Source organism: Loxodonta africana, chromosome 9 (assembly GCF_030014295.1).
Source record: "Loxodonta africana isolate mLoxAfr1 chromosome 9, mLoxAfr1.hap2, whole genome shotgun sequence".
NCBI lineage: Eukaryota > Metazoa > Chordata > Mammalia > Proboscidea > Elephantidae > Loxodonta > Loxodonta africana.
This window is the reverse complement of record NC_087350.1, coordinates 95771993-95797452: the sequence shown is the minus strand read 5'-3', so window position 1 is coordinate 95797452 and position 25460 is coordinate 95771993. Positions and strand designations below refer to the sequence as shown.

General features: G+C 41.0%; 2 protein-coding genes across 2 annotated transcripts; both read left to right on the top strand.

Moving 5' to 3' along the window:
- The first annotated feature begins 558 nt into the window (after positions 1-558).
- On the top strand, positions 559-1625 carry LOC135232312 (interferon omega-2-like). Its single transcript, XM_064290432.1, has one exon. The coding sequence runs from the start codon at positions 842-844 to the stop codon at positions 1427-1429; it is 588 nt and encodes a 195-aa protein (XP_064146502.1). The 5' UTR covers positions 559-841; the 3' UTR covers positions 1430-1625.
- Positions 1626-22563: 20938 nt separating this feature from the next.
- LOC135232311 (interferon omega-2-like) lies at positions 22564-24600 on the top strand. The gene has a single exon (XM_064290431.1). It carries the CDS (start codon positions 23827-23829, stop codon positions 24412-24414), a length of 588 nt encoding a protein of 195 aa, XP_064146501.1. The 5' UTR covers positions 22564-23826; the 3' UTR covers positions 24415-24600.
- The last annotated feature ends 860 nt before the right edge of the window (positions 24601-25460 follow it).

Below are 25460 nucleotides of genomic sequence, written 5' to 3'. Positions count from 1 at the left end.
TTACACTGTGATAATTACCTTGTGAGTGAGGTAGTGCTGGGGAAAGGTTGACAATAAATTCATCTTGTAATTAGAATCTCTACACCCATAAGCACCTGCAAGGAACTAGGATTCCTGCTGCGGGTACTGGCACAGCCTGAGGAGGACTGTAGACATCCAGTAAGAAAGAGTGGAAAGAAAGGGCAATGGCTATTAAACTACTAACCTTGTGGCCCTGGTGAAGCAAAAGCACACAGACCTACATGATTGTATTGTAGAAGGTAGAGAACAGTTGGAGATTCTTATTCACTAATAATCATCAGGCTCAGCTATGAATAAAACAGAGAACAAAATCTAGGCTTTGTCCTAAAGAGCTTACTTGTGACAAAAGCCATGGGGCTGAGGGAGTCTGACTTTGACTTCCTATGTAAAGTAAGGGGGGCAAAAAGAAAGCCCAGGATGAGGGCTTTGTTCCCAGCACAAAGAAGAGTAATGTGTGTATATACATATATATGGTGTGTATAAGAGTATTTACATATCCACCTAAATTGTGGACTATAGGACAAAGATGTTTTCACAAGTATCCACTTACATTGGAACACCTGAAATTTACTGAGAAAATTAAAGTTCTATTGCAAAAATTTAGACTTTGATGACATCTTCTCAGGCCATATGGAAAATGCTTATATGAAAACGAAAAAAGGGAAGCAAAAGTTTAATATTGAGGATGGTTTCGAAAATGAGAACTCTTATGTTCCCTATATAAAAGCCATGATAGAACGAATGTCTTCAGAGAACCTAGGCTCCAAGGTTCAACCAAACGCCCAGCTCAGTCGCGCCAGCAGCATCCTCAGTTCTCCCAATGGCCCTCCTGCTCTGTTTACTGACAGCCCTGGTGGTGTTCGGCTGTGGCCCTGCTCTATCTCTGGGCTGTGATCTGCCTCAAAACCACAGCCTGGCTAGTGAGAAAACCGTTGACCTTCTGGACCAAATGCAGAGACTCCCCACTTTCTTCTGTCTGAATGACAGAAAGGACTTCAGATTCCCCCAGGAGATGGTGGATGGCAGCCAGCTCCAGAAGGCCCAGGCCATCGCTTTCCTCCACGAGATGCTCCAGCAGATCTTCGAACTCTTCCATAGAAAGGACTCCTTTTCTCCTTGGAACACTACCCGCCTGCACCAGCTCCTCAGTGGACTCCTTAAACAGCAGAAAGACTTGGAGACCTGCTTCGTGCAGGCAATGGAAGAGGAAAAATCTGTCCTGCCCATTGAGGCCCCTGAAGCGGCTGTGAAGGAGTACTTTGAGGGAATCTGTTCCTATCTGAAAGAGAAGGAATACAGTGAGTGTGCCTGGGAAGTAGTCAGAGTGGAAATCAGGAGATCCTTTTCTTCTTCGACAAAATTGCAAGAAAGGTTAAGAACAAAGGATGGTGACGTGAGTTCATCTTGACTTCACTTACAATGACTGATATGCCCTATCGCACTTGCATGCATATCTCTGGTCATTTCAGAAGATGCTTATTTCTGCTCTAGTCACAATTTATGAGTTTAAATCCAGCTATTTCTTTGACAGCAGTATTAAAAAAGTATATGAGAAAAATATTCAGCTCCAAGGACATCAGTCTTTAGGAGATGACTGTCCTGACTATCCGTCTGCCTCCCTATTTATTTATTTATATATTTATGTTTATTGATTTTTTCTGGCTTGTTACCAAATTTGTAATATCTACATTTTTGTCTTAAAAAATTCCATATTTACATTGTATTAAAATTTATAAAACATATCCACCTTTCTATTATTTATTTAATTAAATTTGTATTATGTCTTATGTAATAAATTCTTATCAAAGAAAATTTCTTGAATTCATTCTTGAAGAATAAAATCAAAGCCCTAATTTTGTAAAAGAAATTGGAGAACGGATGGTAAAATGTATTTACTCACTCATTCATTGTATTCATGCCATGTGTGTCCAATGAGTAAGTGGTAGATTATATAATTGCCGTCAAATCCAGGTGAATGAATCAAACACGATTCTCTCCGTGCTAGAACTTTCAGTAATACGCGGAAAGAAACATAAAAACAATACTGAAGTCTACTTAATTCCAACTATATTAAATACTACTGAAAGAATTTTTTAAAAATGATGTTCTTACACAATAACTTTAGCTATGAAAGATGCTGGGAAGAAAAGGAAATATTAGATGTCCTTTCTAAAGTGCCTGGGAGACATGAAGTTTTATTGACAGGAGTCTTACCAGCAGTTGGATACACGGCTCTACCATGTGCAAAAATGCTATTGATGGAGGTATGAGTTTGGGACTCGTTTTTGTATATCGGATCATGAGAGCCTGGGAATTGTTAAAAAATATTTTGATAAGGTTAATTTTATAGGGTTTATTTAGTTTTGAAAAGATTTATGGATAGAAGCACTTTTTTTCAGCAAAAATGAGTTGTTTTTCGTTTTTTGATAAATATAACCTAAGAATTTTTATATAAGAAAAAGGGGGAGAGAGAAATAAAAATATATAAAAATTCCATTCTGGCTAGAGCAAAGGAGAATAAAGAAGACCAAAGACACAAGGGAAAGATTAGTCCAAAGAACTAATGGACACAACTACCACAACGTTCACCAGACTGAGGCCAGAAAAACTAGATGGTGCCCATTTACCACCACCTGGCTCTGGCAGGGATCACAAGAGAGGGTCCTGGATAGAGTGAGAGAAAAATTTAGAATGAAATTCAAATTCACACACACACACAAAGGACCAGGCATGCTGGTCTGACAGAGACTGGAGAAACCCGCAGAATATAGCCCCCGACAGCCTTTTAACTCAGTCCTGAAATCATTCCTGTGGTTCATCTTTCAGCCAAAGATTAGACAGGTTTATAGGGTCAACAATAATACATGTGAGGAAGTGCTTCCTAGGTCAATCATGTATAGGAAACTAATGGACACAACAGCTGAGAAGCAAAGATGAGAATGCAGGAGGAGCCAGGAAAATGGAACAAATGGAAACAGGGAACCTGGGATGGAGAAGGAGAGAGGGTTGGCATATTATGCGGTTTGTAACCAAAGTTGCAAAACAATGTGTATATTAACTGTTTAATGATAAACTAATTAGCTCTGTAAACTTTCACCTAAATCACAATTAAAAAAAAAAAAAAGAGGTTAGCAAGTGCTCCTGGAACAACAACAACATATCTACCTATCTATCTATATAGATGATATTAATGAAAAGCGGCTGCAGCAGTATATCGACAGGGAACTGCCAGAAATTCAGGCTGGTTTCAGAAGAGGACGTGGAACCGGGGATATCATTGCTGATGTCAGATGGATCCTGGCTGAAAGCAGAGAATGCCAGAAGGATGTTTACCTGTGTTTTATTGACTATGCAAAGGCATTCGACTGTGTGGATCCTAACAAACTATGGATAACATTGGGAAGAATGGGAATTCCAGAACACTGAATTGTGCTCAAGAGGAAAATTAGCATAGATCAAGAGGCAGTTTTTCAGACAGAACAAGGGGATACTGATTGGTTCAAAGTCAGGAAAGGTGTGCGTCAGGGTTGTATTCTTTCACCGTACCTATTTAATCTGTATGATGGACTATACGAAGAAGAACGGGTTATCAGGATTGGAGGAAGACTCATTAACAACCTACATTATGCAGATAGCACAACCTTGCTTGCTGAAAGTGAAGAGGACTTGAAGCACTTACTAATGAAGATCAAAGGCCACAGCCTTCAGTATGGATTACACCTCAACATAAAGAAAATAAAAATCCTCACAACTGGACCAATGAGCAACATCATGATAAACGGAGAAAAGATTGAAGTTGTCAAGGATTTCATTTTACTTGGATCCACAATCAACAGCCATGGAAGCAGCAGTTGAGAAATCAAAAGACGTATTGCATTGGGCAAATCTGCTGCAAAGGCCCTCTTCAAAGTGTTGAAGAGCAAAGACCTCACCCTGAAGACTAAGGTACGCCTGACCCAAGCCATGGTATTTTCAATCACATCATAGCATGTGGAAGCTGGAAAATGAATAAGGAAGATAGAAGAAGAGTTGACGCCTTTGAATTGTGGTGTTGGCAAAGATATTGAATATACCATGGAATGCCAAAAGAATGAACAATTCTGTCTTGGAGGAAGTGTGGCCAGAATGCTCCTTAGAGGTGAAGATGGCGAGACTGCGTCTTACATACTTTGGACATGTTGTCAGGAGGGATCAGTCCCTGGAGAAGGACATCATGCTTGGCAGAGTACGGGGTCAGCAGAAAAGAGGAAGACCCTCAGCAAAGGTGGATTGACACAGTGGCTGCAACAATGAGCTCAAGCATAACATCGATTGCAAGGATGGCATAGGACAGGGCAGTGTTTCGTTGTTTTGTGCATAGTGTCGCTATGAGTCGGAACCGACTCAACAACAACAATTATGTTGGATATTTAAAATAGTTTTGCTTCATAGAATATCATGTTCACGTTCATCACATATTAAAGCATGACAAAATATGTTCACCCTTACATTTTGTCTAATTATTTTTTGTTTGATTTATTAAATTCCTTCACAGAAGATGTTTTTTTTGCTTTTTCTTAAAAAAGGAAATAACCTGAATTGCATCTCAGTGTGAAAAATGGATGAGAAATTTACTCATTCATTCATTCTAGTCAAGTGATATTTAAAAACAGCATGTCTCTACGGCCGAGTATGTGACTATTCTGGAATAAAGAGGTAAATAAAGCAAACACGATTCCTAACCTCTTAGAGCTTTCAATTTTCCAGACAAAGACATAGAAACAGTGATCATGGCTAATGAATTTCAGTCATGTTTCCTGTTATGAGGAGACATGGAGGACAAGGGATTCTCTCACCAGAAGCTTGAACAAGAGGGGAAAACAGATGTTCACTCGAAGGTGCCCATGAAACTTCTAAAGGCAGACACCTCGTTGGTTGATGCATATGTGGACCCGGAACCTCCAACAATGTTACATCTTGGAGATATTAGTTTGTGATTCTTTATTGGGGGCACAGGAACATAATGAGCCTCTAGGGATGCACAGATAATCAAAATGCAATGAGTGAGTAGAATAGTCTGGACCAGTTTTGTCAAAAGATGGAAAAATAAAAGTGGATCAGAAAATTTCACTCTCTCAGTGTCTAAAGACCAAAATTAAGTGAAAACAAGCAGAAAGGACAGAGTATCCAGTAATAAAAGACAGTCCAGGGAGCAAGAGAGTGTAATTTTGGGAACAAAACATGCATTAAAACTTTTTAAAGATCTAAAATATGAAACATAAGAAATTTCACACGCATGCAATATAAATTTCCTCACGGAATGTAAACTCTGCCAGGATATATGTGTGATCTTGGTTAATGAACTTAACCTTTCTGAGCCCCAGTTTTCTGGAATGTAATGTATCATACACTTTTGTTGTGGTTGTGTGGTATTGAGTCAATTCCGACTCACAGTGACCCTATAAGGCACAGAAGAACTGACCCAATAGGATTTCCTAGGCTGTAATCTTTATGGGAGCAGATTGCCAGGTCTTTCTCTTGCAGATTGGCTGGTGAGTTTGCCAACCTTTTGGTTAGCTGGCAGGTGCTTAACAATTGTGCCACCCAAACAAAAAATCAAACCCACTGCCATCAAGTTGATTTGGACTCATAGTGGTCCTACAGGACAGAGTAGACCTGTCCCGTAGGGTTTCCAAAGCTATAAATCTGTACAGAAGCAGACCTTTCTCCCACAGACTGGTGGGTTCGAACCACTAACCATTTTGTTAGCAGCCGAGTGCTTTAACCAGTGCGACACCAGGGTTTCTTATATCATACATTAAAAACCCACCCACTGCCATTGAGTCATACATTAGGTATGCATTATTTATTTGCTGATTCTGATACCTGGCACACTCCCCCCTTCTTTCCCTGCTTTCTGAATCCCTTTCTTTCACTCCCATATCACAATAGTTTCCTTCCTCTGCAATGCAGAGAACCCCAGGGTGCTTTCCTCCTTCACTCCTCATCAACCTGGACTGTGCATTCAGGCAGCTGCTTCCGGGTCCTTTGTGGTTTCTGGTTTTCACTTTTCCGTTCCTCCGTGTATAAAGCCACCAATCGAAAGCAAAACATGCAAATGAGGGAATGTCCCTAGTATAATGATGTAACAGCTACCAGTTGCCATCCAGTGGATTTCAATGCACAGCTACCCAATATGTTGCAGAGTGAGGTTACCATGTGCTACAGAGTTAGGCTCCCAGGTGTTGCAGAGTAAGGTTCCCATGCGTTGCAGAGTAGGGCTCCCAGGTGTTGCAGAGTAAGGTTCCCGTGTGTTGCAGAGTAGGGCTCCCACACGTGGCAGAGTAGGGTTTCCAAGTGTTGCAGAGCTGTGGGTTTTCAAGGCTGTGATCTCTCAGAAGCAGACAATCAGTCCTTCCTTCCAAGGCCCCTCTGAAAGGTACCTTTCGGTTAGTAGCCCAGTGCTTAACTCTCTGTGACGCCCACGACACCCGGATGGAACCCCAGTGCCACGGAGCCGATTTCAGATGATAACAACCCCGGAGGGAGCTGCCCCATAGGGCTTCCGGGGCTGTAATCTTTTTTTTTAAAATAATTTTTATTGAGCTTTAAGTGAACGTTTACAAATCAAGTCACTCTGTCACATATAAGCTTATATACACCTTACTCCATACTCTTACTTACCCTCCCCCTAATGAGTCAGCCCACTCCCTCCTTCCGGTCTCTCCTTTCATTACTATTTTGCCAGTTTCTAACCCTCTCTACCCTCCTATCTCCCCTCCAGACAGGAAATGCCAACACAGTCTCAAGTGTCCACCTGATACAAGTAGCTCACTCTTCGTCAGCATCTCTCTCCAACCCATTGTCCAGTCCCTTCCATGTCTGATCAGTTGTTTCAGGAATGTTTCCTGTCCTGTGCCAACAGAAGGTATGGGGACCACGACTGCTGGGATTCCTCTAGTCTCAGTCAGACCATTAAGTCTGGTCTTTTTATGAGAATTTGGGGGTCTGCATCCCACTGCTGTCCTGCTCCCTCAGGGGTTCTCTGTTGTGCTTCCTATCAGGGCAGTCATTGGTTGTGGCGGGGCACCATCTAGTTCTTCTGGTCTCAGGATGATGTAAGTCTCTGGTTCATGTGGCCCTTTCTGTCTCTTGGGCTCATAGTTATTGTGTGACCTTGGTGTTCTTCATTCCCTTTTGTTCCAGGTGGGTTGAGACCAATTGCTGCATCTTAGATGGCCGCTTGTTAGCATTTAAGACCCCAGACGCCACATTTCAAAGTGGGATGCAGAATGTTTTCATAATAGAATTATTTTGCCAATTGACTTAGAAGTCCCCTCAAACCATGTTCCCCAGACCCCCGCCCCTGCTCCGCTGACCTTTGAAGCATTCACTTTATCCCGGAAACTTCTTTGCTTTTGGTCCAGTCCAGTTGAGCTGACCTTCCGTGTATTGAGCATTGTCCTTCCCTTCACCTAAAGTAGTTCTTATCTACTAACTAATCAGTAAATAACCCTCTCCCACCCTGCCTCCCTCCCCCCCTCATAACCACAAAAGTATGTGTTCTTCTCAGTTTATACTATTTCTCAAGATCTTATAATAGGGCTCTTATAGAATATTTGTCCTTTTGCTTCGGACTAATTTCGCTCAGCATAATGCCTTCCAGGTTCCTCCATGTTATGAAATGTTTCACAGATTCGTCACTGTTCTTTATCGATGCGTAGTATTCCATTGTGTGAATATACCACAATTTATTTAACCATTCATCCATTGATGGATACCTTGGTTGCTTCCAGCTTTTTGCTATTGAAAACAGAGCTGCAATAAACATGGGTGTGCATATATCTGTTTGTGTGAAGGCTCTTATTTCTCTAGGGTATATTCCGAGGAGTGGGATTTCTGCATTTTATGGATGTTCTATTTCTAACTTTTTAAGAAAGCGCCAGATAGATTTCCAATGCGGTTGTATCATTTTACATTCCCACCAGCAGTGTATAAGAGTTCCAATCTCTCCGCAGCCTCTCCAACATTCATTATTTTGTGTTTTTTGGATTAATGCCAGCCTTGTTGGAGTGAGATGGAATCTCATCGCAGTTTTAATTTGCATTTCTCTAAAGGCTAATGATTGAGAGCATTTTCTCATGTATCTGTTAGCTGCCCGAATATCTTCTTTAGTGAAATGCGTGTTCATATCCTTTGCCCACTTTTTGATTGGGTTGTTTGTCTTTTTGTGGTTGAGTTTTAGAAGAATCATATAGATTATAGAGAGCAGGCTCTGGTCGGAGATGTTACAGCTGAAATTTTTTTCCCAATCTTTAGGTGGTCTTTTCACTTCTTTGGTGAAGTCTTTAGATGAGCATAGGTGTTTGATTTTTAGGAGCTCCCAGTTATCTGGTTTCTCTTCGTCATTTTTGGTAATGTTTTGTATTCTGTTTATGCCTAGTATTAGGGCTCCTAACGTTGTCCCTATTTTTTCTTCCATGATCTTTATCATTTTAGTCTTTATGTTTAGGTCTTTATGGAAGCAGACTACCACATCCTTCTCCTGTGGAGGGGCTGGTGGGTTTGAGCTGCTGACCTGTTGGTTACCAGTCGAGCTCTTAACAGCTGGGCCACCAGGGCTCCTTCCCCGGATAGAACAGTAAATTTTCAAAGGAAGTAGAAACAGCACAGACAGTCCCCAACTTATGTCATATTTGAGTTATGATGAACGGCACATCTGATAGATTTTTGGTACATCTTATTGTTAGGAATGTATACTACATACGATGTCGTAGTGTGTGATTCACTGATGTTATCATTCTCAGATGTTCAGTTATGATTTACTGTTCAAAACACTGCAGGATATTGACAGATCAGAACTTACGGTATTTTGAAGAGGAAAGGAATGCTGAAGAAGAAAGAAAAAATGAGGAAGAGGAAGGAGAGATGTCAAAAATTTTTACATGAAATGATTAGCAGAAGTCTTTTCTAAACGAAATCAGGGGCTTCAGTTGCTTGAAAACATGGACCCAAATGCTTATCACTTTGCTAAAGTTGACAGGCAGATTTGGGAAGTTGTGAGATGTTGCTGCAAAATATATGAAGAAAAAAATAGAAGAAGCATATAGACAAGACTCACTAATTTTCTGAGTAAGAAGCCTACCCCTGCCCCCAGTGATAACCCAGATGATCCAGAACGTTCCACAAGTAGCATTATTACTGCAACTGACAAAATGCCAACATCGTCCAACTCTTCTTCATCCTCAGAGTAAATTTTTATGATTTGTGACTTTTTTAATGTTTGTATGTATTAAAATGTATCTGTAAGTTTATATGTCATGTTTTTAACCCCTAAAGAAAAGGACTGGATTTCAAAATATTCTGATAATAAAAAGTAATAATAATGAAAACTAAGAAAGAAAAAAGAGGTATTCAACTTACATCAGGACCGACTTATACAGAGACCTCAGAAAAGAACCCCATTGTAAGTCGCGGATTCTATGTATTCATTTTTACTTGTGGCCTTTTAAACATTTACACAGAAAGCGGGCCAATTACTGGCCAAGACGGGCAAAAACAGTGGCCAAGTCTGTGAAGCCAAGTGTAGCCAGAATTCTGTCCCCTACCAGTGAATTTCTTTCCAGAGTTAAGAGAGGCTGTTTCTGGAAAGAACTGACTCCAATATTGGAATAAACTAATTTGTTTACCTTTTCTATGTGTCTTAGACAAGGGAAGTATTCCCAGCTTCAGGCATGGCATGTCCACTTTGGAAAATGGGCAGGAATGTGGAGAGAGAAAAGGGGAAAATGTGTTCCTTGCTTCCAACCCTCTCTGCTGAGCAAATTTGTGATTAATCACACCCTCTACACCCTGTGGGATACTAAGAGGCAGTGGTCAGGTTGTCGTCACCTGCCGTCGAGTCGGTTCTGACTCATGGTAACCCTGTGTACAACAGAATGATACACTGCTGGTCCTGTGCCATTCTCACAATCACTGTTATGCTTGAGCCCGTTGTTGCGGCCACTGTGTCAATGCACCTTGTTGAGGGTCTTCCTCTTTTTCACTGACCCTCTACTTTACCAAGCATGATGTCCTTCTCCAAGAAGTGGCCCCTCCTGATAACATGTTCAAAGCATGAGAGACAAAGTCTCACCATCCTTGCTTCTAAGGAGCATTCTGGCTGTACTTCTTCCAAGACAGACTTGTTTCTTCTTTTGGCAGTCCATAACATATTCAATATTATTTGCCAATAACATAACTGAAAGACATCAATTCTTCTTCAGTCTTCCTTATTCATTGTCCAACTTTTACGTGCATGTGAGGTACCTGAAAACACCATGGCTTGGGTCAGGCGCACCTTAGTGTTCAAGGTGCTATCTTTGCTTTTTAATACTTGAAAGAGGTCTTTTGCAGCACATTTGCCCAATTCAATGTGTTGTTTGATTTCTTGACTGCTACAAAAAAGAAAAAAGTTTTTTTTTTTACTTCCATGGGTGTTGATTTTGGATTCAAGTAAAATGACATCCTTAAGAACTTCAATCTCTTCTCAGTTTTTCATCATGTTGCTTATTGGTCTGGTTGTGAGAATTTTTTTGTTTTCTTTATGTTGAGGTGGAATCCATACTGAAGGCTGTGGTCTTTGATCTTCATCAGTAAGTGCTTCAAGTCCTGTTGAGTTTCAGCAAGCAAGGTTGTGTCACCTGAATACCAGAGGTAGTTAATGAGTCTTCCTACAATCCTGATGCCAAATTCTTCTCGTATAGTCCAGCTTCTGAGATTATTGGCTGAGCATAAAGTTTGAATAAGTATGCGAAGGCATAAATTACTTCAGTGTCAGCAGCATGCGACTGTAAGTTTGTCGTACTGAGGGGGCAGGAGAGTTGCTGAGGTGGTGGCAGCTATGACAATGGTATTCAAATTTCAGCAGGGTCGCCTATGGTAGACTGGTTTCAGCTGAGCTTCCAGACTAAGACAGAATAGGAAGAAGGAACTGGCAGTCTACTTCTGAAAGAAATTAGCCAGTGAATATCTTAGGAACAGCAGGAGGCAGTAGAGACTGCCATTCTGGGTGTGGAATTGCAGGGGAAATCAGAGGAAATATCTCCTGTCTGATGGTACGTGAACTTTTTCTTAAATTGTCCGTTTTACAAACGTGTTTGTACTGGGAGATTAGGCGGCTTATGTTTATAACTTGGAGAAAATTCTCACTGCCACCTTGAATAATCACCTTGCATCTTTTCGACATTGCCTCAGTAGTAAGATAGAGCTCAGACATGGGTAAAGGGATTTCAGAGAACACAGTGATTGCCAATGGACAGGAAGGGGGCGGTATCTATTTGGGCAGAATTTGGGAGGTTTTAAGGTAACCTGGGCAATATGGTAAGTGAAGAATTTAATCAGGAAGTTTGCGTGTGTGTGTGTGTGTGTGTGTGTGTGTGTGTGTGTGTGTGTGTGAAAAGCTCAGGGAGCATGAGAGGGCCTTCAATTTAGGAGGGGTCTGTCAAAACTTTGCCTCGGGTTGCCCAATCTTTAGATTGCTTGTCTCCAAAACTGGGTTGGTGGTGGTGGTTGGGAGACGCCAAGTTTTGTTTTAAGCTATGTTCATTCCTTGCTTTTCTTTCCTCCTTTACCCTGTGGGGGGAACCAGCGTAAGAGTAGGGCAAAGGCATGAAAAGTTTTGGATTTACCTGGCTCTTTCTCTGTGATTGCTTAATACCTTTCTAATATTTTGATCTCTTCCATCTATTGGATGACCTTTTTTTTTTTGTTTGAACATAATTTTACTTTTTTATTAACTTTTATTAAGCTTGAAGTGAACATTTACAAATCCAATCAGTCTGTCACATATAAGTTTACATACATCTTACTCCGTACTCCCAATTGCTCTCCCCTCATTGAGTCAGCCCTTTCAGTCTCTCCTTTCTTGACAATTTTGCCAGCTTCCCTCTCTCTCTATCCTCCCATCCTCCCTCCAGACAAGAGTTGCCAACACACTCTCAAGTGTCCACCTGATATAATTAGCTCACTCTTCATCAGCATCTCTCTCCCACCCGCTGACCAGTCCCTTTCATGTCTGATGAGTTGTCTTCAGGGATGGTTCCTCTCCTGTGCCAACAGAAGGTCTGGGGAGCATGGCCGCCGGGACTCCTCTAGTCTCAGTCAGACCATTAAGCATGGTCTTTTTATGAGAATTTGGGGTCTGCATCCCACTGATCTCCTGCTCCCTCAGGGGTTCTCTGTTGTGGTGTCAGGGCAGTCATCGGTTGTGGCTGGGCACCATCTAGTTCTTCTGGTCTCAGAATGATGTAGGTCTCTGGTTCATGTGGCCCTTTCTGTCTCTTGGGCTCTTAGTTGTCGTGTGACCTTGGTGTTCTTCATTTTCCTTTGCTCCAGGTGGGTTGAGACCGATTGATGCATCTTAGATGGCCGCTTGTTAGCATTTAAGACCCCAGACGCCACATTTCAAAGTGGGATGCAGAATGTTTTCATAATAGAATTATTTTGCCAATTGACTTAGAAGTCCCCTCAAACCATGTTCCCCAGACCCCCGCTCCTGCTCCGCTGACCTTTGAAGCATTCACTTTATCCCGGAAACTTCTTTGCTTTTGGTCCAGTCCAGTTGAGCTGACCTTCCATGTATTGAGTGTTGTCTTTCCGTTCACCTAAAGCATTTCTTATCTACTGATTAATCAATAAAAAACCCTCTCCCTCCCTACCTCCCTCCCTCCCTCGTAACCACAAAAGTATGTGTTCTTCTCAGTTTTTACTATTTCTCAAGATCTTATAATAGTGGTCTTATAGAATATTTGTCCTTTTGCCTCTGACTAATTTCGCTCAGCATAATGCCTTCCAGGTTCCTCCGTGTTATGAAATGTTTCACAGATTCGTCACTGTTCTTTATCGATGCGTAGTATTCCATTGTGTGAATATACCACAATTTATTCACCCATTCATCTGTGGATGGACACCTTGGTTGCTTCCAGCTTTTTGCTATTGTAAACAGAGCCGCAATAAACATGGGTGTGCATATATCTGTTTGTATGAAGGCTCTTGTATCTCTAGGGTATATTCCGAGGAGTGGGATTTCTGGGTTGTATGGTAGTTCTATTTCTAACTGTTTAAGATAACGCCAGATAGATTTCCAATGTGGCTGTACCATTTTACATTCCCACCAGCAGTGTATAAGAGTTCCAATCTCTCCGCAGCCTCTCCAACATTTATTATTTTGTGTTTTTTGGATTAATGCCAGCCTTGTTGGTGTGAGATGGAATCTCATCGTAGTTTTAATTTGCATTTCTCTAATGGCTAATGATCGAGAGCATTTTCTCATGTATCTGTTGGCTGCCTGAATATCTTCTTTAGTGAAATGTGTGTTCATATCCTTTGCCCACTTCTTGATCGGGTTGTTTGTCTTTTTGTGGTTGAGTTTTGACAGAATCATATAGATTTTAGAGATCAGGTGCTGGTCTGAGATGTCATAGCTGAAAATTCTTTCCCAGTCTGTAGGTGGTCTTTTTACTCTTTTGGTGAAGTCTTTAGATGAGCATAGGTGTTTGATTTTTAGGAGCTCCCAGTTATCGGGTTTCTCTTTGTCATTTTTGGTAATGTTTTGTATTCTGTTTATGCCTTGTATTAGGGCTCCTAGTGTTGTCCCTGTTTTTTCTTCCATGATCTTTATCGTCTTAGTCTTTATGTTTAGGTCTTTGATCCACTTGGAGTTAGTTTTTGTGCATGGTGTGAGGTATGGGTCCTGTTTCATTCCTTTGCAAATGGATATCCAGTTATGCCAGCACCATTTGTTAAAAAGACTATCTTTTCCCCAATTAACTGACACTGGTCCTGTGTCAAATATCAGCTGCTCATACATGGATAGATTTTTATCTGGGTTCTCAATTCTGTTCCATTGGTCTATGTGCCTGTTGTTGTACCAGTACCGGGCTGTTTTGACTACTGTGGCTGTATAATAGGTTCTGAAATCAGGTAGAGTGAGGCCTCCTACTTTCTTCTTCTTTTTCAGTAATGCTTTGCTCATCTGGGGCTTCTTTCCCTTCCATATGAAATTGGTGATTTGTTTCTCTATCCCCTTAAAATATGACATTGGAATTTGGATCGGAAGTGCGTTATATGTATAGATGGCTTTTGGTAGAATAGACATTTTTACTATGTTAAGTCTTCCTATCCGTGAGCAAGGTATGTTTTTCCACTGAAGTATGTCCTTTTGAATTTCTTGTAGTAGAGCTTTGTAGTTTTCTTTGTATAGGTCTTTTACATCCTTGGTAAGATTTATTCCTAAGTATTTTATCTTCTTGAGGGCTACTGTGAATGGTATTGATTTGGTTATTTCCTCTTCGGTGTTCTTTTTGTTGATGTAGAGGAATCCAAGTGATTTTTGTATGTTTATTTTATAACCTGAGACTCTTCCAAACTCTTCTATTAGTTTCAGTAGTTTTCTGGAGGATTCCTTAGGGTTTTCTGTGTATAAGATCATGTCATGTGCAAATAGTGATAACTTTACTTCCTCCTTGCCAATCCAGATACCCTTTATTTCTTTGTCTAGCCTAATTGCCCTGGCTAGGACTTGAAGTATGATGTTGAATAAGAGTGGTGATGAAGGGCATCCTTGTCTGGTTCCTGTTCTCAAGGGAAATGCTTTCAGGTTCTCTCCATTTAGAGTGATATTGGCTGTTGGCTTTGCATAGATGCCCTTTATTATGTTGAGGAATTTTCTTTCAATTCCTATTTTGGTAAGAGTTTTTATCATAAATGGGTGTTGGACTTTGTCAAATGCCTTTTCTGCATCAATTGATAAGATCATGTGGTTTTTATCTTTTGTTTTATTTATGTGATGGATTACATTAATGGTTTTTCTGATATTAAACCAGCCTTGCATACCTGGTATAAATCCCACTTGATCATGGTGAATTATTTTTTTGATGTGTTGTTGGATTCTATTGGCTAGAATTTTGTTGAGGATTTTTGCATCTATGTTCATGAGGGATATAGGTCTATAATTTTCTTTTTTTTGTAATGTCTTTACCTGGTTTTGGTATCAGGGAGATGGTGGCTTCATAGAATGAGTTGGGTAGTATTCCGTCATTTTCTATGCTTTGAAATACCTTCAGTAGTAGTGGTGTTAACTCTTCTCTGAAAGTTTGGTAGAACTCTGCAGTGAAGCTGTCCGGGCCAGGGCTTTTTTTTGTTGGAAGTTTTTTGATTACCGTTTCAATCTCTTTTTTTGTTATGGGTCTATTTAGTTGTTCTACTTCTGAATGTGTTAGTTTAGGTAGGTAGTGTTTTTCCAGGAATTCATCCATTTCTTCTAGGTTTTCAAATTTGTTAGAGTACAATTTTTCGTAGTAATCTGAAATGATTCTTTTAATTTCATTTGGTTCTGTTGTGATGTGGTCCTTCTCGTTTCTTATTCGCGTTATTTGTTTCCTTTCCTGTATTTCTTTAGTCAGTCTAGCCAATGGTTTATCAATTTTGTTAATTTTTTCAAAGAACCAGCTTTTGGCTTTGTTAATTCTTTCAATTGTTTTTCTGTTTTCTAATTCATTTAGTTCAGCTCTAATTTTTATTATTTGTTTTCTTCTGGTGCCTGATGGATTCTTTTGTTGCTCACTTTCAATTTGTTCAAGTTGTAGGGACAGTTCCCTGCTTTTGGCTCTTTCTTCTTTTTGTATGTGTGCATTTATCGATATAAATTGGTCTCTGAGCACTGCTTTTGCTGTGTCCCAGAGGTTTTGATAGGAAGTATTTTCATTCTCGTTGCATTCTATGAATTTCCTTATTCCCTCCTTGATGTCTTCTATAACCCAGTCTTTTTTCAGGAGGGTATTGTTCATTTTCCAAGTATTTGATTTCTTTTCCCTACTTTTTCTGTTATTGATTTCTAGTTTTATTGCCTTGTGGTCTGAGAAGATGCTTTGTAATATTTCGATGTTTTGGACTCTGCAAACGTTTGTTTTATGACCTACTATGTGGTCTATTCTAGAGAATGTTCCACGTGCGCTAGAAAAAAAAGTATACTTTGCAGCAGTTGGGTGGAGAGTTCTGTATAAGTCAATGAGGTCAAGTTGGTTGATTGTTGTAAGTAGGTCTTCCGTGTCTCTATTGAGCTTCTTACTGGATGTCCTGTCCTTCTCCGAAAGTGGTGTGTTGAAGTCTCCTACTATAATTGTGGAGGTGTCTGTCTCACTTTTCAGTTCTGTTAAAATTTGATTTATGTATCTTGCAGCCCTGTCATTGGGTGCATAAATATTTAATATGGTTATGTCTTCCTGATCAATTGTCCCTTTTATCATTGTATAGTGTCCTTCTTTATCCTTTGTGGTGGATTTAAGTCTAAAGTCTATTTTGTCAGAAATTAATATTGCTACTCCTCTTCTTTTTTGCTCATTATTTGCTTGATATATTTTTTTCCATCCTTTGAGTTTTAGTTTGTTTGTGTCTCTAAGTCTAAGGTGTGTCTCTTGTAGGCAGCATATAGATAGATCGTGTTTCTTTATCCAGTCGGAGGCTCTCTGTCTCTTTATTGGTGCATTTAGTCCATTTACATTCAGAGTAATTATAGATAAATAAGTTTTTAGTGCTGTCATTTTGATGCCTTTTCATGTGTGTTGTTGGCAATTTCATTTTTCCACATACTTTTTTGTGCTGAGGCGTTTTTCTTAGTAAATTGTGAGATCCTCATTTTCATAGTGTTTGACTTTATGTTAGTTGAGTCGTTACGTTTTTCTTGGCTTTTATCTTGAGTTATGGAGTTGTTATACCTTTTTGTGGTTACCTTATTATTTACCCCTATTTTTCTAAGTAAAAACCTAACTTGTATTGTTCTATATCGCCTTGCATCACTCTCCATCTGGCAGTTCAATGCCTCCTGTATTTAGTCCCTCTTTTTGATTATTGTGATCTTTTACCTATTGACTTCCATGATTCCCTGTTATGTGTGTTATTATTATTATTTTTAATTAATCTTAATTTGTTTTTGTGATTTCCCTATTTGAGTTGATATCTGGACGTTCTGTTTTGTGACCTTGTATTGTGCTGGTACCTGATATTATTGGTTTTCTGACCAAACAATATCCTTTAGTATTTCTTGTAGCTTTGGTTTGGTTTTTGCAAATTCTCTAAACTTGTGTTTCTCTGTAAATATCTTAATTTCGCCTTCATATTTCAGAGAGAGTTTTGCTGGATATATGATCCTTGTCTGGCAGTTTTTCTCCTTCAGTGTTCTGTATATGTCGTCCCATTCCCTTCTTGCCTGCATGGTTTCTGCTGAGTAGTCAGAACGTATTCTTATTGTTTCTCCCTTGAAGGAAACCTTTCTTTTCTCCCTGGCTGCTTTTAAAATTTTCTGTTTATCTTTGGTTTTGGTGAGTTTGATGATAATATGTCTTGGTGTTTTTCTTTTTGGATCAATCTTAAATGGGGTTCGATGAGCATCTTGGATAGATATCCTTTCGTCTTTCATGATGTCAGGGAAGTTTTCTGTCAGGAGTTCTTCAACTATTTTCTCTGTGTTTTCTGTCCCTCCTCCCTGTTCTGGGACTCCAATCACCCGCAACTTATCCTTCTTGATAGAGTCCCACATGATTCTTAGGGTTTCTTCATTTTTTTTAATTCTTTTATCTGATTTTTTTCAGCTATGTTGGTGTTGATTCCCTGGTCCTCCAGATGTCCCAGTCTGCATTCTAATTGCTCGAGTCTGCTCCTCTGACTTCCTATTGCGTTGTCTAATTCTGTAACTTTATTGTTAATCTTTTGGATTTCTACATGCTGTCTCTCTATGGATTCTTGCAACTTATTAATTTTTCCACTATGTCCTTGAATAATCTTTTTGAGTTCTTCAACAGTTTTATCAGTGTGTTCCTTGGCTTTTTCTGCAGTTTGCCTTATTTCGTTTGTGATGTCTTGAAGCATTCTGTAAGTTAGTTTTTTATATTCTGTATCTGATAATTCCAGGATTGTATCTTCATTTGGGAAAGATTTCGATTCTTTTGTTTGGGGGGTTGGAGAAGCTGTCATGGTCTGCTTCTTTATGAGGTTTAATATGGACTGCTGTCTCCGAGCCATCACCGGGAAACTAGTTTTTCCAGAAAATCTGCTAAAAAAAAATGCAGTCAGATCCCTATCAGAGTCCTCCCTCTGGCTCAGGCTATTCGGATATTAATGAAGCCACCTGGAGAGGGTGGGGGAGGGATCAGAGAGATAGGAGAGTTGCACCTCAGAATATAGCCAGAGTTGCTTGTATTGCTTGGAATGACTATTATATCTGAGATTTCCACAGGGCGTGTCGCCTATGTGTGCTGGCTGTGTGGAGATTGCCTCCGGGGGGTCTGGCCCGCTGGAGTCACGGTCAGATCCTCCGCTGCCAGCCCCACGCCCAACGTCAAGGTTTCCCTACTGGGACAGTGCACTCCCGACTCCAAAATCAGTCGCTGCCTCCCAGGGACTCCCCGTCCCGCCATGTCGCCGCACCGCCCCGGCGAACCGGCTGGTCCTCCCCGGGGTCAGCTCAGGCGAGCGGAGCAGCTCCCCGCGCCTGTGCCGCGACTGCGCATCCCGGCTGGGATGCCGCTCTCCCGCTCCAAGACCAGTTGCTGCCTCCCCGGGGACCTCCCCCACCGGCCGCATCACCACGCCGCCTCCGCGAACCGGCTGGGCCCCCCCCGGGGCTAGTTCAGGGGGGTGGAGCAGCTCCCCAGCTTATGCCGTGCGCGCCCCGCCAAAATCCCGGTGGGACGGCTCCCCGGCTGGGACGCTGCTCTCCCCACTCCAAGACCTGTCACTGCCTCCCGGGGACTTCTCCCACGGGCTGCGTCGCCACGCCGCCCACCCGAACCGGGTGGGCCCCCTTCCGGGGTTAGTTCAGGGGGGTGGAGCAGCTCCCCGCACTTATGCCGTGCCCGCACCCCGCCAAAATCCCAGTGGGACGGCTTCCCGGCTGGGACGCTGCTCTCCCTGCTCCAAGACCTGTCACTGCCTCCTGGGGACTTCTCCCACCGGCTGCGCCGCCACGCCGCCCATGCGAACCGGCAGGGCCCCCTCCCGGAATGAGTTTGGGGGCCAGGGCTGGGCCCCTTGTTTGTGCCATCTGCCCCCCTGGGCTCTGCCCCAAAACGGGCGCCAAAGGTCACCTGCCTGGTAAGCTGGCTCCAGGCTCTGAAAACAATTGCTGCCTCCCCGTATTTGTTCGTTCTCTGTCTCTAAATCTGTGTTTGTTGTTCAGGGTTCATAGATTGTTATGTATGTGATTGATTCATTTGTTTTTCTGAGTCTTTGTTGCAAGAGGGATCTGCGGTAGCGTCCACATAGTCCGCCATCTTGGCCCCGCCCCCACGCAATTTTACATTTTGAGTGTTCTTATTTTTATGTTTGGGGAGCAAAAGTTGTATGATTTGGTGCTGTGCTGTCTCTATGCCTCACAAATCTCTATCACCACATTATGGTCATATCCATAGGTGATGAATCTGTTATATATTTTAAAATATTGGAGATCAAGTGTGGGTTTGGGATTCTGTCAGCAGCAAGGCGCTCACCACACACCGGCCCTACACAGGTCCCTCAGTATTGCTTGATGTTAACTACCAAGGTGCTCAACCAGAGAAGGGGGCCAAGAGGCCCTGGTTGTTGCTGCAGTTCCCTAGAATGGCTTTAGGGGGCCGCGTTGCATTATCAGCTGGAGATAGCTGAGTTTGGGGACACAGGGATCAAAAGTGTGAATATCGCCATGCCTCGACTCTCTCTACACGCCAAGCCTTGCACTGAAGCAAACAATATCCCATGCATGACCAGCTGAACACAGAAACACAGTAACCGGAGGGAGCTTTATCGCCTTCACTGACCACACATCTACATCGAATGAACTGGTGAAGAATCCAGGAGCTCACCTATGCCTCACTTAGGCACGTCCACATTCCAATTCTACAAGCAGGAGATGCGGCAGGCACAGGGCTCTCATTTACTCAAAAACCAAAGTGTACGTCATGGAACTTGAAGCACGTTGAAAGAGTCAGTTGCAGTTTGAGAGCTTCAAAGGAGAAATGAGATGTTTAAAGTGTTGACTAGAACATGGCAGGGCTTCAAGAGGTGGAACAGTAGAATAGGCAGCAGTAAGTCAATTATGTCTTCAAATCATTTGGATTCACAGGAGGAGAAGCCCGAGAGCATGAAGCTCTCCAATAGAGACATGGACATCATCAGTGCCCCCAGCACCCATGCCACTGATATCACAGCAGCCCATAGAGTATGGGAAGGCACGAGAGTTACTCCAGTGCCAGCAGCACACTTTTCTTTCCTTTCTAGAATGTAGCAAGTCATCACAGCCCAGGGAAAATGATTCATGGAGCCAATGCGATCCAAGGAAGCTATTAAATTCAGGTCATGTTGCAGCCTCCTTCTAAAAACAAAATGAAACAACACTTGAACAAAAGGGTCACAGGATGGCATTTGAGTACTTAGTAACAAGTAAGGCACAGTTTTCTCAGCAGAGCAAATGTTAGTAATGTATATACTGGAATATCACAATTTCTAATGGCAGTGAAAATTCATTGATTTATTTTAGTTAATTGAAAGTGACATTGCTGGATGAATTCTCTTTCTTTTCTTTCCAGTAGGTACATAGTGCACTGGGTGGACACATTTAAGCTTAGTGTTTGGAACCTTTCCTGAGAATTGGGGCCCGAAAGCAAGTAAAAAACATCTACTAGTCAGTAGACAACGGGAAGTTCAGTTTGGAAGACAGGTGAGAAACTGAGTTGTTGTCCTTGGTAATGAGAACAGATTGGCCTTGGAGACGCTCATCCATGGAATCAGGGAGGCCGTGAAGGAGAAAAGTCAGAGCCCGTATCCACGGCAATCTTCAAAGTGGAAATTGTTGTTTGCTTTTTGTTCATTCTTATTTTGTTTATACAGAAGAAAACTTGAGTTAAAAGTAAATAGATTTATAGGAGTCTGCGTAGTTTAATCCATTTACACCATGCCTTCTGTCCGTTGTTAAATAAGAGATGGTAAAACTTTGGCATTTGAGTTGGAACCCAGAATCCTTTGTCACTTGACCTTCCCAGCACTATGGATTTAATGCCAGGGTCTCTCTTTTGTTCATAAATTGCATGTCCATTTCTATCCCACACTTCCTTTAATGGGCCCTTCCAGATAATCATTATTTCAACTCTTTCTATAGTTTTTACTGTAGAATTTTGTTACCTTCTGACTAGTTCATTTCTCTAGACAATTTTAATAAATGAGTATAATCCACATAGTGTTGCCTAGACAATTCTGTTCATATTTGTAAATATCTTAGAAAAAAGGGTGGTCCATACTTAGCAAGACAATAAAATTTGCTGTTATCATTTTTAAATATCATTTTGATAAATATCCAGATTAAGAACAGAATATCTTTGAATCACCCAATTCCCTTTCTTTTAATTGTAGTTCCTGAAACCATTCTACTCATCACCTGAGTAAATTTCTTTACCTCGGTGAAATGCTCGAGAGGGGCACTCAGGCATTATCTGACTCCTTTCTCTCCCCAGAGCTGAAGACATGTGGGTTAAGTGAAAGATAAATCAGAGAGTTGGTTTTGCAAAGCTGAAGGCTGTCCATTGACCCACTTAAGCTGCTGGCAGTAGCAACCATTTTGCTGCCTTTGCTTACTTCAGTATTACCTTCCTTCTTCTCATCTACCATAGTCCTTAGTCCCCAATTTTGTTAGCTTTCACGTCATCACTTTGTCAGCTAAAAGGTCACTTCCCTCCTTTCACTTTTGTGACAGTCAGACTTAATATTTGTTTTCTTTTCGCCCACAAACAACTGTCAAATTTTGCTTTCTAGGAAAGTTGAAATAAGAAACAAAAAATCTGGCATCCTAAAACTCATAGAGAAAAATGATACAGTTCCTTTGCCTTTCTTTTGCTTCCCTTTTTTTGTGTTAACCGCAAGATGAAATGGAGTAATGCAGAGGCAGCAAGACAACCTTGCCCAGTAAACCACAACATGAAAAACGTTAACAAAAATTGAAAATGAAAAATCACTAATGTAAAAGAAAGACTGTGTCTAGCTCAGAAACTTCAAGCACAACAACTGTTCAATAGTTTCAGTAAGAAAGTTGACTAATAAAAGCTGTACTTGGCAAAATAAAAATGATTTGGCTACTAAAAGTAAAAGAATTACAATTGGGTTATTCCTCTACCTACATAGACCAGAAAATCTTTTGCTATTAGGATCTGAAGGCCATAGACATATTTAGTAGTTATGTACAGAGGTGTCATGGGTTGAATTTTATTCCCCCAAAATGTACATCTTAATTTGGCTAGGCCAAGATTCCCAGTATTGTGTGATCATCCACCATTTTGTCATTTGATGTGATTTTCCTAAGTGTTGTAAATCCTATCTCTACGATGTTGATGAGGAGGGATAGGCAGCAGTTATGTGAACTCAATCAACAAGGTTAGATTGTGTCTTAAGCCAATCTCTTTTGAGATATAAAAGAAAGAAGGGAGCATACAGACAAGGGGACTTCATACCACCAAGAAAACAGCTCTGGGAGCAGAGGGCATCCTTTGGACCCGGGGCCCCTGCAGATGGTAAGATCCTCAACCAAGGAAAGATTGATGACAGAGACCTTCATTCAGAGTCTACAGAAAGCAAAAGACTTCCGCTGCAGCTGATGCGCTGAATTTGGACTTGTAGCCTACTGGACTGTGAGAGAATAAATTTCTCTTTGTGAAAGCCATACACTTGTGGTATTTCTGTTACAGCAGCACTAGATAACTAAGACAATAGGTCAGGAGAGGCGGAGGTCAGCAATGATAACTAGCGTCCTTCACACCAACAGCCTAGGAGCACAGGTGAACGTTCTGGAGGATTAATGATTTGACAACAAAAAACTCCTCCTCAGTAAAAGGGGTCTAAAGCCATCTGGATGTGGTCAGTGGCCCTCAGCAAGTGAGTCCAGGAAAGTTTTGTTTAAGAACACTCTGTCACTCTAAAGGAGAGGGTGTTACACTGTGATAATTACCTTGTGAGTGGGGTAGTGCTGGGGAAAGGTTGACAATAAATTCATCTTGTAATTAGAATCTCTACACCCATAAGCACCTGCAAGGAACTAGGATTCCTGCTGCGGGTACTGGCACAGCCTGAGGAGGACTGTAGACATCCAGTAAGAAAGAGTGGAAAGAAAGGGCAATGGCTATTAAACTACTAACCTTGTGGCCCTGGTGAAGCAAAAGCACACAGACCTACATGATTGTATTGTAGAAGGTAGAGAACAGTTGGAGATTCTTATTCACTAATAATCATCAGGCTCAGCTATGAATAAAACAGAGAACAAAATCTAGGCTTTGTCCTAAAGAGCTTACTTGTGACAAAAGCCATGGGGCTGAGGGAGTCTGACTTTGACTTCCTATGTAAAGTAAGGGGGGCAAAAAGAAAGCCCAGGATGAGGGCTTTGTTCCCAGCACAAAGAAGAGTAATGTGTGTATATACATATAGATGGTGTGTATAAGAGTATTTACATATCCACCTAAATTGTGGACTATATGACAAAGATGTTTTTTACAAGTATCCACTTACATTGGAACACCTGAAATTTACTGAGAAAATTAAAGTTCTATTGCAAAAATTTAGACTTTGATGACATCTTCTCAGGCCATATGGAAAATGCTTATATGAAAACGAAAAAAGGGAAGCAAAAGTTTAATATTGAGGATGGTTTCGAAAATGAGAACTCTTATGTTCCCTATATAAAAGCCATGATAGAACGAATGTCTTCAGAGAACCTAGGCTCCAAGGTTCAACCAAACGCCCAGCTCAGTCGCGCCAGCAGCATCCTCAGTTCTCCCAATGGCCCTCCTGCTCTGTTTACTGACAGCCCTGGTGGTGTTCGGCTGTGGCCCTGCTCTATCTCTGGGCTGTGATCTGCCTCAAAACCACAGCCTGGCTAGTGAGAAGACCGTTGACCTTCTGGACCAAATGCAGAGACTCCCCACTTTCTTCTGTCTGAATGACAGAAAGGACTTCAGATTCCCCCAGGAGATGGTGGATGGCAGCCAGCTCCAGAAGGCCCAGGCCATCGCTTTCCTCCACGAGATGCTCCAGCAGATCTTTGAACTCTTCCATAGAAAGGACTCCTTTTCTCCTTGGAACACTACCCGCCTGCACCAGCTCCTCAGTGGACTCCTTAAACAGCAGAAAGACTTGGAGACCTGCTTCGTGCAGGCAACGGAAGAGGAAAAATCTGTCCTGCCCATTGAGGCCCCTGAAGTGGCTGTGAAGGAGTACTTTGAGGGAATCTGTTCCTATCTGAAAGAGAAGGAATACAGTGAGTGTGCCTGGGAAGTTGTCAGAGTGGAAATCAGGGGATCCTTCTCTTCTTCGACAAACTTGCAAGAAAGGTTAAGAAGAAAGGATGGTGACATGAGTTCATCTTGACTTCACTTACAATGACTGATATGCCCTATCGCACTTGCATGCATATCTCTGGTCATTTCAGAAGATGCTTATTTCTGCTCTAGTCACAATTTATGAGTTTAAATCCAGCAATTTCTTTGACAGCAGTATTAAAAAAGTATATGTGAAAAATATTCAGCTCCAAGGACATCAGTCTTTAGGAGATGACTGTCCTGACTATCCGTCTGCCTCCCTCTTTATTTATTTATTTATGTTTATTGATTTTTTCTGGCTTGTTACCAAATTTGTAATATCTACATTTTTGTTTTTAAAAATTCCATATTTACATTGTATTAAAATTTATAAAACATATCCACCTTTCTATTATTTATTTAATTAAATTTGTATTATGTCTTATGTAATAAATTCTTATCAAAGAAAATTTCTTGAATTCATTCTTGAAGAATAAAATCAAAGCCCTAATTTTGTAAAAGAAATTGGAGAACAGATGGTAAAATGTATTTACTCACTCATTCATTGTATTCATGCCATGTGTGTCCAATGAGTAAGTGGTAGATTATATAATTGCCGTCAAATCCAGGTGAACGAATCAAACACGATCCTCTCCGTGCTAGAACTTTCAGTGATACAGGGAAAGAAACATAAAAACAATACTGATGTTTACTTAATTCCAACTATATTAAATACTACTGAAAGAATTTTTTAAAAATGATGTTCTTACACAATAACTTTAGCTATGAAAGATGCTGGGAAGAAAAGGAAATATTAGATGTCCTTTCTAAAGTGCCTGGGAGACATGAAGTTTTATTGACAGGAGTCTTACCAGCAGTTGGATACACGGCTCTACCATGTGCAAAAATGCTATTGATGGAGGTATGAGTTTGGGATTCGTTTTTGTATATCGGATCATGAGAGCTTGTGAATTGTTAAAAAATATTTTGATAAGGTTAATTTTATAGGGTTTATTTAGTTTTGAAAAGATTTATGGATAGAAGCATTTTTTTTCAGCAAAAATTAGTTGTTTCTTGTTTTTAGATAAATATAACCTAAGAATTTTTATGTAAGAA

Excerpts from the sequence above, each read along its gene's own strand:
- LOC135232312 (XM_064290432.1), top strand. The coding sequence starts at position 842 with ATGGCCCTCCTGCTCTGTTTACTGACAGCCCTGGTGGTGTTCGGCTGT.
- LOC135232311 (XM_064290431.1), top strand. The coding sequence starts at position 23,827 with ATGGCCCTCCTGCTCTGTTTACTGACAGCCCTGGTGGTGTTCGGCTGT.